At 43.1% G+C, this 17,021-nt stretch overlaps 1 protein-coding gene across 3 annotated transcripts in view; it reads left to right on the top strand.

Annotated features, from left to right (window-relative positions):
• Positions 1 to 12,858, top strand: part of LOC110974479 (uncharacterized) — a 36,455-nt gene extending 23,597 nt beyond the window's left edge. For all 3 annotated transcript variants that reach the window (XM_087140024.1, XM_087140023.1, XM_022226150.2), the window contains one exon: positions 7,753 to 12,858. In XM_087140024.1, the coding sequence (XP_086996150.1) occupies positions 7,753 to 8,009 (257 nt within the window). In that variant the 3' untranslated portion in view covers positions 8,010 to 12,858. The remainder of the gene's footprint in view (positions 1 to 7,752) is intronic.
• Positions 12,859 to 17,021: the final 4,163 nt, after the last annotated feature.

Genomic DNA, 17,021 nt, shown 5'->3' with positions numbered 1-17,021 from the left:
AACTGAAAGTAAATTCAAAGTTTGGCATGATGGAGAACACAAAAACGGAAAAGACGAAAGTTTGCGGTAGCACCGTTTGAAATCTCTTTCGCAAAGTTTTGAGAAGAACCGGCGGACGCAGCGATATAATGCATTATTATTACTCATATTAACCCAGGGTAGCTTATTCACCCAAATAAGGCCCTGTCAATCCACTTAAAGAAAATCAACTTTAAAAGGTACATTAAAATGAATGAACTTTAAAAATAAAATACTACAATAATAAGATTTTAAAAGATGAAATAAAAGCACAGTGGCTGTAAACTTGAGGTGCTTACTGGAGGTTTATTTGCCCGATGTTTGGGTCAACGTCCTCTGATCGACTTCATGACACCTCTGGTTTTCTTCATGACCACTTTGCTCTTTATAGAACTGCTAAAAGGTGCATCCGAAAACCAACAAATCATTTCCCTTTTAGTTTTATTCACTGCGGGAAAGAAAAATGTCTGGATGATTCACCGGGACTCATAACCCTCCAGAGTTCACGACAAAATGGCCACAGTTTCTCATTGGGATACACAATTTGTTTTGGCCGCACTTAAATTAATTGGATTCTCTACGAACACCTGTTGGCGTAAAGTTAATGGTATATCGCTCTAATTGAAGTACGCAGCTTTGTGTGCTGTTGTATTTGACCTCGAGAAAATACTGTGATTCATTCATGTGAAAGTACACTTTGCTTAATTTGACAGTGTGAACTGCTTTCAATCCCTATAATGCTTTATGGCCATTCTTTGTTCTGTCCCCATGATGACACCTTTTTGGGCCATTTTTGGTACCTGGAATGTTCTTTAAAACGATTTTTCTAGTAAAATTGCAAGGAGTGGTACAACCTAACGCTACATGGTAAACCTGAATTTACGATAGTTTCTCTCGTTCTTCTTAAAAGAATTTGCGTCATGTTTAATGTTCATCCACTATAAATCTCCAGAATTACCCAAGACCCACGTGTACATTATTCCTCCTGTGGTTTTGTCGATGCCAAAATATAAACACAGAACGGGAGGTAGAATGGTACCAGCTGTTGCTGTACGTGATGGGGACGTGTCAAAATGGTAGTTTCCCGTCTGGAACCCTTGTACCAAGGCAAGGTAACTTGCAGGAGATAGAGGTGACCCCTGGACCCCAAACGTGCCAGCGGCCGTCTTATTCGCTCGAGGGAGTGCCGCTCGCTTCTTCCTTTTGCAAACTGTTCCCGTCACGTTCTGTCAAGTTTCACGTTTTGTGAGCTATACTCACTCATGGATTCTCGCTCCAAAGAGCGCTTTCCAAACATAAGCAGTCACTCAAAGCTGTTGAAATAATGTTCACTGAATTACAAAACGTTGCACGGCGCCCTCAATTATACATTGCAGAATTAATCGCCGTTTGTACACAGCGATGGAAAGACTAGTAAAGTGAATTTTAGAAACTCAATAAACAAATGCAACAGCAAAGATGATTAAACATATCAAAAACAGGTTGAAGCATGTCGAAAATACACGTAAATTGATGTCAAATCTACATCGCACTGTTTTGTTCGAGGTTCTTTGTTTGAATGAAGGGAACGTTTATAACAATGTCGGACCTTCATATCGACTGGATCAAGTGGACGAGTTTCCACTTGACCATCAAAGGCATGTATAGGTAGAATTTCGTCCTATGTGTGGTCTGAAAAAAATGAAATCCTCTCTTTCCATTCTTCTAATAAACCTAAAAACTTAACATTCTTCAAACCATGACAGCCTCAGCCTCTAGTAAGCAAATGATGTTGGAAGACAGATTCTTGCTGATAACCAATACAAGAGACGTGGCAGCTAAAGGGTCACAGAACTGTCATTCGAAGCTTACACTGAAATCCACTGCAGACAATTTATTCTCTTCGCCGTTCACTTCTAATAAATAACCAGGTTTACCGAAATGGTTCCTCTCCTATCGCGATGTTCCTGCTCGTGTCCGAAGCAGTCCCACGATTACCGTACTTGCAGCCAACTTGAACCCGAGTGATCCGTCTAATGGCGCGGCAGTGTTGCTGTTATAACACGGGGCCATGCTAACATTCTTCCGTCAATCGGCGGGACCATCAATCATGCGACCTATACCCGTTCAAAGGCACGGCGTGCTCGCCTCGTTGACTTCAGGAGGCACTCTCGGAGTGCGGAGGAGATTGTAGACAGCGCTCACAATGTCCAAAGAAGATTGTACCTTTGTTTTACCCGTTTGTTACCGCTGATGAAGCTTCTACTGTTGTTGTCTACTGTCTTAATCCTATTTTTATGAAAGACCGGAATCAAACAGTCCGTAGAAGAAATTACTCCAGTTGTAAATTGGCTGATTTTTATTTTAACCCAGTAATCATTTTGTTACCAGTTTCCGTTGAGAAGAGAGTGACATTTACAACTCTTTGTAAATAAAGGAGCACATTTCATATATAGTGCAGTACAATTGTCACGGGGAGGCAACGCCACATGTTCCCTTTAATGGAAATGAGGGGGAATGGTTGTTTCTCTGTTTTCCTGGGCGTTGTTGTGATGATCCTCGCGCGAAAAACAAACTTGATAATAATTTACCAAATTTGATTAGCATACAATTGTCGAACTGCTAAGTTCAGGACATTCAAATTTACCCTTCTCTATCTACCGGTTCTACAAAGACCCTCTGCAGGTGTCAAGGTAAACTGATTTGTGAGAATCATCCCTGTTTGTCCAATAAATCTCGCCGTGAATCCGCAGCCCAGTAATTGACTCGGAAAGAAACGTACAAGACAATTAAGTGCTGCTCACTGCGTACAAACACCATACGCGCGCCTGTGGGCTGGGCCCACTGCCCCGTCAAAACACGCCTGACACCGCTCGCCGCGTGTCAGAGTACCCAGGCCGTCATCTTCCGGCCTGGGGAAATTGAGTTGTGAGGGGGGAAGACTAAACCGAATCCTTGAGCGCGAAACCCTTCCGCTTGGAGAATCAGAGAGACACGTTGGGCCTGTTTTACATTTATGGTGCTCCCTGAATAGCGAATGGTTGACACTGAGCAGTTACTTTAGTGATAACAGCTTTGTCGCTGACGCTACTGGAATTTGATTACTTATGGATGAGACAGTAGTTTCTACCATTGGAACAAAACATTAAGGTTTCACGTGATCATCATACGCAGCAAATTTAACGACGACGACGACAGTAGTGAATTACATCTCTTGGCTCTGGTTGATTTATATAAACTTTGACCTATGGATTTTCAAATAAAAAATAATAATTTTGAGCTGGGTCCACTCTTTTGACAGAGTTAAACTTTTGGTTGTAACTTGTATTCATATTTTTTGGGTTGCCCTTGTTTCGTAGTCCAGCTTGGTGTCAGAACTTTATATTGTTAACCGTAAGTTCCTCGATGTCTTCCGATTCCCACAGCATATTTCAATGTCTGCGAAACTTCTAAGTTCATCTAGTTATCCATCTTGTTATGCATCCTAAGTGCTAGATGAAACACCCTCGTTGTGCTCTTTCATAATGTGTTAAGGTTTGGTCATCAGAATACCTGAAATGCGTTACACGCGCTGAATAGGCTGTTTAAATCAGTTTGTAAACTATAAGAGCAGCAATGTCAGTTTGCCAAGTATTAGAGGATAAAAAAGAAAGGTCGAAGCGTCAGTCCTCGGTACTATAGTGGTTAGTTTCGCTGGCTGTCACACAGGAGACCGGGTTCGATTCCCCGCCGGGGAGACAGGTTCTTTTTAATACAGAATGCACATAGTAAACCCCCTGTTTTGGCCACTTTGTAATTGCAAAGTGAAACCCTTTTACTGGGCTATTGTTCATCGTCATTTATATTTTAAAGGAGCAGATAGCACAGGATTTTGTGTTTGGTTTGTTGTTTTAGTTTCGCTCTATTAATTCCAGAAATTCTCAAAACGCGGCATATGCTAATTTAACAATCAGATTGCTTCAATTATTAATAGTCAATAGTTAATAATAATCAATTCAATTAATAGGATAGATTTGTGCAGGAATGTGTCTGCCGTTGTCATTCACTTTCAGAGGTTGCAGGCTAGGCAAAATTCGTCGTCAAGAGGGACGTCATAAAATGTCACCGGGGTCTATTTTCGTTGCTATAAATTATTCCACTGCTGTGGAAAGGAAATAGAATAATACCATGCAAAGTATCTCATTTTTGAGTTGGTTTGGCATTAGTTCAAGTATGATGTTTGCTTAAGAAGTGAAAGGTCAGATATACAAGCTCCAGATATTGCGCAGGTCAGATTTTTCAAGTTTCAAAAAAAACCAAAAAAAAATGTCCGTAATCGACTTTGAAGCTTGCCCGACGGTCTGGATAGCATATCTGGAACATGATTCATTCCTGGACCGACGCCTGACACGGAGATCAAAACGAAAAACTCATTAAAGCCACGAAAAATATCAATATTATTTACAAATTTGGAAGAAATACGACCGTCCCCGTGGTTGTCTGGGCTCTCACTGAAAGATCTATCGTAGGGAGGGTGTCAAAGGTTCTTCAACTTGAATGTGGAGAAAAAATGAGAGAGGCCGAAATAAAGAAATAATGGAGACCTATCCGATTTCATGAAAGATGTAGACCACGCGCTTTGCGAGCGCTGTAGGTATATTTTAAACATGGACTCAACACTTGGTAGATTTATGCTGGGATCCAAAGAGCCGTCATGCGGTCGGGTAGTGGTGGTAACGAAAGGGACTCAGGTATTCTTGGCACGGAGAGATGTTGGGAGCAACTTTGCGCTGTCTGTAAATAAAACAATTTTTAATATACACTAGGTGGGAAGTGGCTCTAGTCCATCCAGGCAGAAGATGTTCATTGCTTTTTCTTGTCTTGATTTGTACCGTTGGTTGACTTTGTATCTACCGTACAGTAAGACTAGAGACAAATACCTTTTGTTCCAACTTCAGCTTTACTTTAAAGTGATCAATCAGAAAGATTAATAGATTGTAAGTGAGCTTTAAGGTCCGGATTTCTGACAACATTCTTTTTAATTACCGCAAAGTAAAGGCGACCATAAATTGTGCGGTCGTTATTAAAACCTGCTTGTTATACATCTTTGTCTGAACCTGGCCACTTGGACCCAGACTTTGACCATGAAGCATCACTGGCATCTCTGTATTTAGAGAGATGTTTCTTCGAAGGGGTGCGATTACAATTTGGGAGGTTGTTTTAAGAGTCGTTTATTTAGACTTGGCCGGCTCTTATTGGAAATCGGCAATTCATCATAAACAGGGAAGGACTGAGTCAGATAGGAGGGGAGCGCGGGTAGAGGGACGGGTAGTCATCAATTTCGTATTCCGACCATTGCAAATGTCTTATTACTCGTAAAAGCTTCGGAGTGAAGTACTGTCTTCCAAACATGAACTAAGGTTTACCGGTAATCGTTTTCCTTCCCATTAAAATCGTCCTTTATTCTAAATTGAGGCTAGCAACTGTGACTGCGACTGGTCAAGTTATCTTAGAGTACGCCATGTATACGGTATCGCTTCTCACAGTTTCTTAAAATTATTTTCGTTCATTTTCAGGATAAATGTCCTTAATAGAGAAGTCATTCCAAAACCATACGTTTCTCTGTCATTTCATGCCCGTTATTTTTATACTTCTAATATTTTCGAAAGGTACCTGCCAGTTATAACCACCAATTTTTGTATATTTTGGAAATGACATTTTCCAGTGAATATAGCGCAGCTTGGAGAAACAAAACCCCGACCCGCGGTATTTAGAGCTCCAAAGTGTCTCAGTGGTAAATGTTCTCACTTTTCTGCAAAACAAGGGAATTTATTGGAACGTTCCCTACACCTCTTTCTTTTTTTACGATGAATACCGCCTAGGTAGACAAAAATAGGGACCCAGTGGACTGCCTCCCTGAAGATTATTCTTACAACGAAATCGTGCTTTGGAGAGCTAACACTGAAATACCAAAGCTCCTGAATCTTGTCTTTAAATGACAAGGTAGTGCTTTTATCAAAGTGCTTTGGTTAACACCTTTGTTATTCAAACAAGTGTTCTCGTCTTCCATGTGTATATCCCATTCATGAAACTGAATGAAAATTGGCTTGTTCGAAACCACTGAGAAAGTTTGGTCTTTGGAATAAACATTCGGACGTGCGGTTTCGGCAGTGAGACTGTGCTACATTTACCGTATCCCCAGTAGATATCCACCAATGAGCAACTGTCTTACTTGATATATCATCTAGCACTGCTGTCACTTTAAATCAACAGCTCCCATTGGCTGGCGCGCTGTGTCACATGATCACACATTCATTGGGAACATGGCCTCGGTGAATAGGTGCATACACAGATCACTGATTATCCTTTTTCTTGAATATCAATGGCTACCTTCATGCCGTGCCTCGGTTAATTTGAGTTTTGGGTTCTGCAAACGTGTGTTTATTTGAGCTTGAGAAGGCTATAGGAACTGGACAAAATCAAAACACATTGTGGTGGTCATGAATCACCGACGGTTGCCGCGGCATTTCGGTCTTTGGCCTCCGCGCTGACCTCACAAGTCCGGTCACTCGACTTTTATTTTATTTTCGGTTCTGTTTTTCAGAGCAGTGTCCGATTCATGGAAAATTTATGGATTATTTTCGAGGATTTCAATGGCATGCCGCCAACCGAACTCAATCTGCTCTTGTCGTTTGGTCGTTGTGAGGGTTAGACTGTAGGACACGAGTGGTCGGGGCCTGGCCGTAGGTTGGTAGCAGACAGGCTGAGGAGGTCCGGTGAGCCGTTAGTGGGTATACACATCAAGGCCTTGACCTGGCGGAGGTCACACGGGGGATGGGGGAGCCCGCTTGTTGTTGATTTTGTAGATCTGTATTTGCCTCTCATCGGGAAACGAGGGGAGAGAGAGAGAGCACTCGAAGCTGGGATGGGTTACGTCTCGGGGAGGCCGGCGCGATCAACGGCGACACTTGGCAGGTGATTTGTGGGACTTGACCGCTTGATTCACGGACCTACGAGGGACCAGATGCCTAAAAATAATGCCGACGAGAGTTATTTCTGGGCTGTCCCTGTATCATTTTTTCTGAGCAACCAAAATGAAAAGTGGCAGTCTTTCACATTGATTAAAAAACTTTTTAAGAAGTTTGAAACAAAAGACCCGTATCCTTTCTGATCTACCTAGATGCTGTTTCAAATTTTACGACGATCTATGACGAAAAAAAATAATAAACTGTACATGTACATGTCGTCCCTGTGGTAACAACACTGTTCTCCGTGTCAGTACAGTGATTTATGCACAAAGAATGTCTCACATCAGATACATTTTGTGACTCTTTACAACTCAAAAGAGTATATGCTATTTTTCTATTCTAATGGAGGAAAAGGACCATAACTTTGTAAACAGGTATCTCTCTGAGGGGTCTTTGTCTGAAACTAAACTGAACGGGTATTAAAATCCTTCTTGACTGACCGTCGAGAAGCTTTGTGGAAAAAAAAAAAGTTCCTCTTAAAAAGACATTTTATTATAGTTGAAATGTATGAACATCGGTGAGAGCTGTTCTTATTGTTTCACAGAACGGGGCGTGCACTGTGGTGTATGCTTATTCCCAAACAATTTGCCAATTTCAAAAACAAAATAAACGCTAAAATGACATCATTGGAAGCTAGGATTTTTTGGTTAGCTCAACAATAAAGGACCGATTGGATGTGTCCATTGAGAATGTGCTTTTTTCCCTCTTACAAAGTTGTAATTAAATTTCCTCTGTCTCGCCTTAACAGATGACGACACGACGAAAACCGACAGCACACCGAACTGGCTGTCGGCGACTTCGGGCCGCAAGAAGCGCTGCCCCTACACCAAGTATCAGACCCTGGAACTGGAGAAGGAGTTCCTCTTCAACATGTACCTGACCCGGGACCGCCGGGTGGACATTGCCAGGCTGCTGAATCTGACCGAGAGGCAGGTCAAGATCTGGTTCCAGAACCGACGCATGAAAATGAAGAAGATGCACCGCGCCCAGGTCTTGAACTGCTGATAGGTGGCGCCCTACACAACCCCCTGAGTAACTTTGGATGGACACACACAAAAACTGATGGCATCGTCAGATGCTAGACGGGGGAGAACAGCCTGGGGTGTGCGTGCGAGGGGAGAACAGCAGCGGTTTACGAGGGCGTCACGTACGTGGAGTTATCTTTGGGAGATTTTACGTTGGCCTACGTGAGGCTGTCTTTGGTCACGGAGTCACAGACACAGTGCTAGCTGTTTTGGGGAATGACCCGTCAATCCCTTGCAAATTATGGTATTATTGTCAGTGTGACTTTGCCGGCTTTGGCTGAGCCATGGAGCGTGACTGAAAGGCTTTGCACAGCATACTCACCGGGGTATAAGTTTGTCGACAACATGCACGCATAATCGTCTTAATGTGTCGACCTGACGCCGTTGGGGCCGTGGCGGCGGCACTGAACCCCGAATTCCACTTCGTTGAGGCGCTGTCCACCTCCTGCGATCGCGATGGAATGCACATTATATTCGTATGGGTGAGTCTAGGCGCACCGCATGGTATGCAAGACAGACCGAGGGGATGCTGACACTATCCGAATCCCGTTGCATCCATCCCGAGCAGTGCTGGCCGACGGATAAATGCCATGGAACAGACAACGGCAGATGCCTCCCCAATAGCGTTCGCAGTATTTATCCACACCAAAGCACCCGTATTGGTCCTGTCATTTTATGTAAATAAACAAGTAAGAATAAGTAACCTGTTGCTATAAATGAAGAGTATATAGATGTCGTGACTCATATTTTGTATGCTTAAAATTACAGTATGTATAAAATAGAATACCATTTAGGACAAAGACTCCGAGATACAAATGAATTCATCTGCCGAGAAATTATCGTGCTTCCCAGCACAAATAAACTTGTTTTAATAACAAATTCAGGATAGTACACCCGTTACAATAAAGAAGAAAGTCGTGTTAAGTAGGAGATGGATGTAACTTCAAAGCGTGAAAATTCCACATTCATCAGTAAAGTATAATTTCAAAGTGTTTTTACCAAATAATTAAAAGATCATATTTTGCTGCTTATTTATACACAAGTCATTGTGACAAATACCATTGTTTGGGCCGAAATCCTTCCTCAGTGTGACAAGGAAAAACACACCTGTCGCTTCTACTACATGTACATGTAGTGTTTACGTTCTTAATACATGTAGATTGCACTCAATGTTACGAGTTGAAATGTACATAAAAACTGTTGGTCAACTTTAACACCACTTGAAAATGAATTCAGGTTACTGTAGCGATGATGATGATGTCAATTGCCGTCAGGCTGGTTACATTTATTATATTTCTTCATTGGTTTTGTTTAAACAGGCAGTCAAATTTGAATTCTCACGAGGGCGCTGTGTAAACGCGACTGAGTTGTCTAGAATTTTGACTTCTTGTGTTGTTTGTAACGGTTTGAAGGTTCTGATCGGTGGCTCGAGAAGAGCTGCGATGAATCCTGGATATTTACTTGACTCATTCGCTTTTGTTGATCTTGTTTTATTCGGCAAAAAATTCATCGTAACTTGTTTCTTTATAGCCCGATGTGGTCATGCCTACCGCCCTGCCCAATGGCACTAGAAGCTGCTTTGGGTATGGAGGACTAAAAATAATGTGGGTAGCTTTTATCTCCATGTCCAGTGTACTTCCCATTCTAAACACGACCACAAAACACGAGCTATCGCGCATACAGAAATTGTCAGTTGTGAATTAGTCACAAGGAACGTAGAATGCATCTCCTTTTGGTTGGTATCCCGCCTTGACTTGGACGGTTTGTACCAGGTAGCTCTATGGAATTCGCCCGTCCCCAGCGCCCTTACGAAGGGCCACCAATGCAGGATGGATGACGTAGTTTTTCGCGAGCACTCATTGGATGAAGCATCGAGGAAGGACAATTTTAAACATTTTTTTTCAGGCAGAGGTGACCGACTCGGATTTGGCTGAAATTTTTCCTGCAAAGGGTACTGGAGGTGTCTATGAAATCCTGAAAGTTTCAACTTCAGAGACATCCTCCTTGAAAAGTTAGGCTCATTGATGATTCGTATGATCATTAACAAGTATCAACACTTCCGCCTGCGCACTGCATAAATGTACGGACTAGGACAGCAAATTAAGCACAGTTTTCCGCAAGTCAGTAACTGTGACATATTTCCACCAAAGGGCGGTAGGAACGAGTTAAATCCCTTGGGTTGGGGTGGTCGGTATGAGCGGAGGGACTTGACTACCTCAGCCGTGTGGGGAGAGGGCGCCATACTTGCCACATATCTTTGATTTCAGCCATCGCTTCGGGACTCCGTCATCTCAGTGGGAATTCACCACCTGCCTCTGGCAATCATGCGCCGAGTACACAAGCTAATTCCGCAATGGCCTAAATCCGAATGTGAAATATCGAGTACAAACTGTGGCTGACACATTTACGACTTGGGGAAACTATGTAAATTACCCCGTGGCTCGGTCCCCGGGATCAAGTCGCGGCGTCCGGCGCACCCGCCGCTGGCCGTGGGAGTTATCATAACCACACGGCCAACTCAGCTGATTCCGTGTATTAATAAAATGTTTCTTATGCATGTGGGACAAATGAATGCACCAAATCAACATCTATTGTAGATACATAAGACCAGGGTATCAAGACTTTGTTAGTCGATGAGACAAATGAAGGAGATGGCTGCGAAGGTTTTAGCGCCTGCTTCAGATTTGGGAACCCAAATGGCTGTTCATTCGTAAAGCAGGCTGCTTTTGTGTGCTAGTTGTCCAATTTACACTGAGGCACTATCTGTCATTTCGGTTCCAACAAATGAGACACTCAGGTTGCAACTCTCTCTAAAAACCGCTTTGAGTTTTTAGAATAGTATGGCGCCACCTTGTGGTAAAGTCTCTTAAGATGTAGGCGCCATACACAAGTTTCGCATGTCATCCGAAAGGCAACTTTCAAAGAGAAAAAAGTGGAAATTGAAGCTTTCGAAAAGGAAAAGACCACAAAACGAAGCTGTTACGTAGAATAGCGCAAAACACACTTCCTACGACACGCTAGGGAATCGCTCTCCCTTCAGCACCTGATGTGGCCCTAGTTAAGCCCTGTTGATGAAAACGAACTTGACAAGCAATATACTACGACTAGGCTACGATATTTCGGAATGCTGTCTGGTTTTTGTCAGGGCCGTCTTTGTGGCAAACATTGGCTTTTTTACCTGTGGTCCTGCGATCTTTTCTTAACCCTCTGCTCCAGCTCTCTCGACGAACCGAAGCGGGGTTTTGATTATGGCCAGTAATTCACATTATACATGCATAAAATTATGTGGCTAGCTCCCCGAATCACACTACACAAAATATTTGTGAATTTCACGTTGTAATTTATGGAGCTTACCGTCCATCCATTAGCGGCATTTATCAAGGTTTTGTGCTTGGTTACATGCCATTGGTGGAAACACTGAGACCTTTTGTCTGAGATGGAAGAGAGACGAGTGGAAGGAAATTAAATGTGACGTGCCCAACAACGCCAGATTGCAATTCATTAAAGTGGGGTAAATGTCATTTCCTCTGGATTGGGCGAGGGCTACCTTATTCCAGACTTCTCGGTAGAATAGAGGAAATTCAGCGTCTTAAAGTTTGAAGTATTCGATTTCCTCCTACGCCTTCTCATTCTCGGTCACGAAAACGAAATCCACTGATGCCACCTAAATAGAATATTCAGCCTACTTTGGAACTGACTGTATACATGTGTACGTGTACGTGTAAAAACTAAGCTTTATGCGCAGTTCTGGGACAGTCCTCTGCCATCTCACTGTTTAGTTCCTAAATACACTGGACAAAACTCTTGACTGCGACCATTAAATCGAAAATCACAACCATTCACATTGGTGTGTTACGTACAATCTTTATCGTTTCTTTACATCTATAAAAATTGTCACAACTGATATGTGTGTTTTTATTTTGAGCTTCGTTTGACACAATTTTTTCTTCAAAGATACCTCCGTGTCCAAAATGAACATGTGACAATAATTATTTTGGGACCATTCTTTCATTGAGAATCTTGTTTTGGGTAATATTTGAAACCTGACTCGGCTCATTCATTGAGGCAATGCACTGAAACAAAGCTATGTATCAAAGCTATGTATCGTAATAAACAACAGGGAACTGGTGTGGTCCTTAGGGGCGGTGTTCAGGGTCAACACATGTATAAACACAACACATGTATGTAGCAATCGTCTGGCCTACAGATGGTGGAATTCTTTGTATGTAGTGTGGAAAGAGTCAGAAAAAAATGGTAACTAACATGATGAACAAAGTGGAGTTAATGGTATAAACAGTGGCATTACTACATCAGGGCACGTGCACCTCCAAGTTGAGGTCCTTGCGCCCCGCCCCCCCCCGTTAACCCACTCCCATCCGTCTATACAAACCATAGTTCATCAGCTTTCGGTGCACCCTTGAAAGAAAAATGGGTTCACTCGGGTACTCCTGAAAATCCACCACACCACTGACAACATGGAAGTCTAAAGTCTCTTTGATGTAAACGACACATCTGCGAAAAAGGTGATTGTAACTTCGAAATCCATATCGCCCCAAACTTCAAGTTGTTGGCAAAAGTGGTTCATGGAAAGACGAAACTCAGACGTTTAATTGTAGTTAACATTTTTGTGTATGAAATTTATTTTATTAGATTTAGTTACTTTCGTTTGATTTGTTCTTACGTTTTTTGCTTTCAAATGCAGATGTAGACTGTAAATACATGTATATTTATAAGCAAAATATTGGATGTCTTTGTAAGTGTATATGGGTTAATGTCAATAAACATGTGGAAACGGTTTGTGAATAGGATTCAATAGAAACAGAAATTAATACCTGGGATCTATTGTTTTTGTTTTATTCAGGATGTTCGGTTTCTTTGAGTGAACACGATCTTTGTACTTTTTATTTTATGGGTGACTTTAAAAGGAACACCTCATCCCCAGCAGAATTAAATTAAAAACCCACACAAACATTTTCTTAGTTCATAATGTTGATTCACTATCGTCCACCCTGAATAAAGTAATATGTTCCTACACCCTGGTCGTTTGGCGAAAAAAAAGTCGCAAGCCTGACGTGATAATCTGAGTGACTGGAGGTCTCTGGTTACCCCTTGAGGGCAGTGTTTTCGTACATTAACTTTGTGCCTCTGTTAGTGCGCAAACACTGGGATTATTGGAGAGAACTCCTTTGAATAATGTCATGTGTAATACGGACGCCCTTAATGTACAAATGCATATGAGCGTATTAAAACGGCAACCCACAATGCCTTTTAGTGTCTTAAGTTCGTTCACAAATATCTTTGAAAGGGACTGGCCCATCTCGAGTGCGGGTGACGACTGAAATACATGTAGTGTAGCCTTGTACTGTCTGCCTTGTGGTGTCAAAAGAGGGCGCGCTTTCTCCAGTACAAAACATTCGAAATGTTCAATGTGTTGCGAGACCATTCGCAAGTTGTTCTTTTCCTGATTCCTCAGGAAAAAAACAAGCTCTGTTCCGGTTACGCTTCCACTACTTCGAATGTCAGTTGCTTCACATGAGTAGGCCTAGTTGCGTAGCCTTTCCTTCCAGTCTGTGCTCCGTCTCCTCGATCATCAGTGCAGAAGGAATAATTAGTCGTACCGATCTTGGGTGAGTGCGCCCTCTTTAGTTTATCTCAGCCCAGCAACCTTTACAATATAACGAGACAGTACACATAGCAACCGTCATTCAATGTAAAACTATGACGGCCGTGGATTCCGGCTTTTAGAGTTCAGAAACACAACTATAAGAAGACCCCCCCCCCAAAGTCGTATGTCATTGTGAAACAATCTTTGGAGTCATTGTACATGTGTTTGGAAAATGTTGGCGGTATGCGAAGTCATGGAGGGGAAAAAGTTTACGGCACCAGTCTATTTTGCCATGGTCACGCTAACGGGTCACCGACTCCTAACTATTCGACCAGCGGTAAAGCTCCGAGGCGCCCGTGTTCTGGCTGCTTTCTACGTTAACAGAGGCCACCGAGTGCAGCTTGGTTTAAGTTTTATTTTGAGGTCCCCCCCTCGCCCGTCCTCGGTCCCGGTACTGATTTATAGACTTGTTGGCGATGGCTGGAAAGAAATCGGATCGGTCACATACCTCCTGCACCTGTCTCAATATGTAGAAAGCCCTGGGTCGCCATAATAATGTCAGTCGTGTGGTTGAGATGTTCCAGAGCGAGGGGGGGCTGGGATGCATGTGAGGCCGTAGCGCCGACATCTCAGGCAATCAGTTGCTGCTTCACGCTGCATCCGGCCGAGAAGAAAATTACACGTGTTTGTTGTGACAGTGCTAAGAGCCTTGCATGATGATGAATAAAGGGAACCAACGAATGAGGTGAAATACCTGGAACAAGCTTTTGTAGTCGGGTGCCTCTCCATTACCGTCCATTATGCTAAATATCAAGTAGGGTGCTGAGGTTCCCTGAACTGGTGACAATCCTGCTTGGACAGTAGTACTTCTATATCATACTCAGGAGTTATGATCTATACATGCAGACAAGCCAAGATGATGGAAAAACAACTCAGGGATTTGCACTTTTGCTCTGAGAAAAACTAGAATAGGACAGATTTGAGTTAGAGAAGGGACAGTTACTATAATGGTATAGGAACGACACCCCAAATTCAAGATTAAGTTCGTTCTTTGAAATATTGACCACCGTAGATTTTTGAGCCTTAATCTTTCCTTACTCCATCACGCTTGGGCAACGACATTTCCACTAGGTAATTTGTAGACCGGATTCGTACGCGGTTTACTCAGGGGAGCCTAACTGAGGCCCGCAGGGCTTGGTAAAAACAAAGCGCACATCGAAACCCATGCAAAACTGCATGCCACGTTGATTCAGGAGCGAAGGTGAATGTTGCATTATTGCGATGAATAATGCATGCAGACATGATTGCATTGAAGCCAGACGGCGGCAACGGCGGGAGGGGTGAATTATGTAATGTTTGTGGGCTTCGGGCTGATGTTGCCGCTAGCAGATGGCACTGTTTAAAAAATCGGAGACACAAATTTCGAGGAGAGCTGCCCGAGAGCCCTCAGCAGTAATTACAAAACTGGCCCCGAAGGTGAGACGTTGTTAATGAAAGGTTTGGAATATGAGCCATTGTTTGAAGCCGAACATCTATCAAGCATCGTCTGTTGGTTGGAAAGCGTGAGTTAACCAGCTACACGTGTTATACCACTCAAACGAAGGAAAAATGGTTCCGTTGACAGTAAAAGCTTACATATTTACAACATAATGTTCCTCCTGACATTTTTACACCGTTGTGTGGTGATACATGTCGTTGGTCACCACGAGCTTGCGTTCATTTCTCAATTGAGAAATATCCTTCCCTCTACTAACATCAAAGCAATACACTTCTGATGGATTGCTAAAGTTATCGAGGTCGCCCTAATCGGAAATTTATCAGCTGATTCTATTTGCTTAACTCATCCGCGCAATTTCTGGAGAGTGTCGTTGACCTGTACGGTCAATGGAGCGGTGGGGGTGGGGGGGTCCGATCCCTTTGAAGGGAGCCGCCAAGCAAGTCAACGGTGTCTGCTAGGGTGTCAGATAGGTCATGTTTACCGATCAACGCAATTTGGGGCTTGGTGTACTGGAGTCTGCTCGATTTGCAAAATTTCACATGCCCAAAAAAGGGTAATTCTCCAATCCAACGAATTGTGCCACCAAGAAGTTGATGTTTATCACAAGGATGCATTGGATCCGATGGAGGGAGTACTTTTAGTATTATTAGGGGTATCGCAGGTTACCAAGGCAGTGCACAAGAGAATGGTCATGTCTCCCAAGAGGCGCTGCATCTTTTTTTGTTGATGTACAGGAATTTCAGATAAAAAGCAGCGAAGCCGCAAGTTGCAGGATTTATGGGCCGAGGGGGAAGCGCAGCCAAGACCCACGGGAAGCCAAGTGGCCAGGCTGTTTGTTTGAAGAGAAGTCCATTGTTTCACACCCCCTTCCCCTCAGTGTCTTTGCTGTGTCTGGCGTACAGAGGTCTGCATGTCTGCCTCTTTCTCTTCACCTCTCACCAAACGACTGGCCCGGTCCGTCACCGTCGGCTCCAGCTTTCTTCCTGGGTGCCGCGGCGAGTCGGCCGGGTCGAAGCAGACTCTGCGCCCCCGCTCCACATAAATCCTGACCGCGGCTGACAGTTCGCCCGTCAGGAGCCGGTCCTGGGAAAATTTACTGGTAGCGGACTCAAAGGCGAGGCCGCGCGCTGGTGCCGCGCGATCGGTCCCGGCCAAATCGGTGCTGACAGGCCTTCCATTAGCGCGCCCGGCATGATTTACATGCGTGCATAAATTTAGTAGCGGTCTAATGTAAATTCTCCTTAAACGTTACTGGGACTGATTTGTTATTTACTCTATACACGGGGAGAAATGTGAGGCATGGAGAGTTGAACAAGTGCGCCAAACACTCGAGCACGAGTTATAAGTTAACCTGAATAGAAACGCTCTATTTTGGGACGTTTCTGAAAAGGCACAAACAAACCTTTGTTTTTCAGAGAAAAACAAGGTTAAGTTATGATTCTTGGTAGCTTTTTTGGACTAATCAGGTGTCTATCAAATCTTATGCATGACATTCGCTTAAATCCCTTATTTTCGAATGTGAAAGGTTTTAAATTTTCATATTCCTTGCCCCATGGTTTCTTTTGTTATAATCAAACCGGTCAAAACACATTCCTGAATTTTCAGTCAGCAATACTTCTACGTATGTAATGAAGAGGCAATGTTTGCATCCATACGTACGATTTGACCAAGCTGGTTTGATTTTCTCCCTTTCCAGGCATGTGCACGCACCTGATTTGTCCCACCAAGTTCCAAACTAAGTGACATTGCATTTGGTATTTAAAGTTCTGAATTACTTCAGGTCAATGTACATGAACAAATTAGGAAGTGTTTATGATGACTGCCGGTTCTTATTAAAACAACAAATATGGCTTTAAACAGGGGGAAAACAGTCTATTTGTGACCTCATC

The sequence above is a fragment of the Acanthaster planci genome, linkage group LG08, assembly GCF_054643075.1.
Source record: "Acanthaster planci isolate LZ-2023a linkage group LG08, COTS_SCS, whole genome shotgun sequence".
NCBI classification, from domain to species: domain Eukaryota; kingdom Metazoa; phylum Echinodermata; class Asteroidea; order Valvatida; family Acanthasteridae; genus Acanthaster; species Acanthaster planci.
The sequence above is the reverse complement of the archived record's forward strand: the minus strand, read 5'-3'. Positions and strand labels throughout refer to the sequence as shown.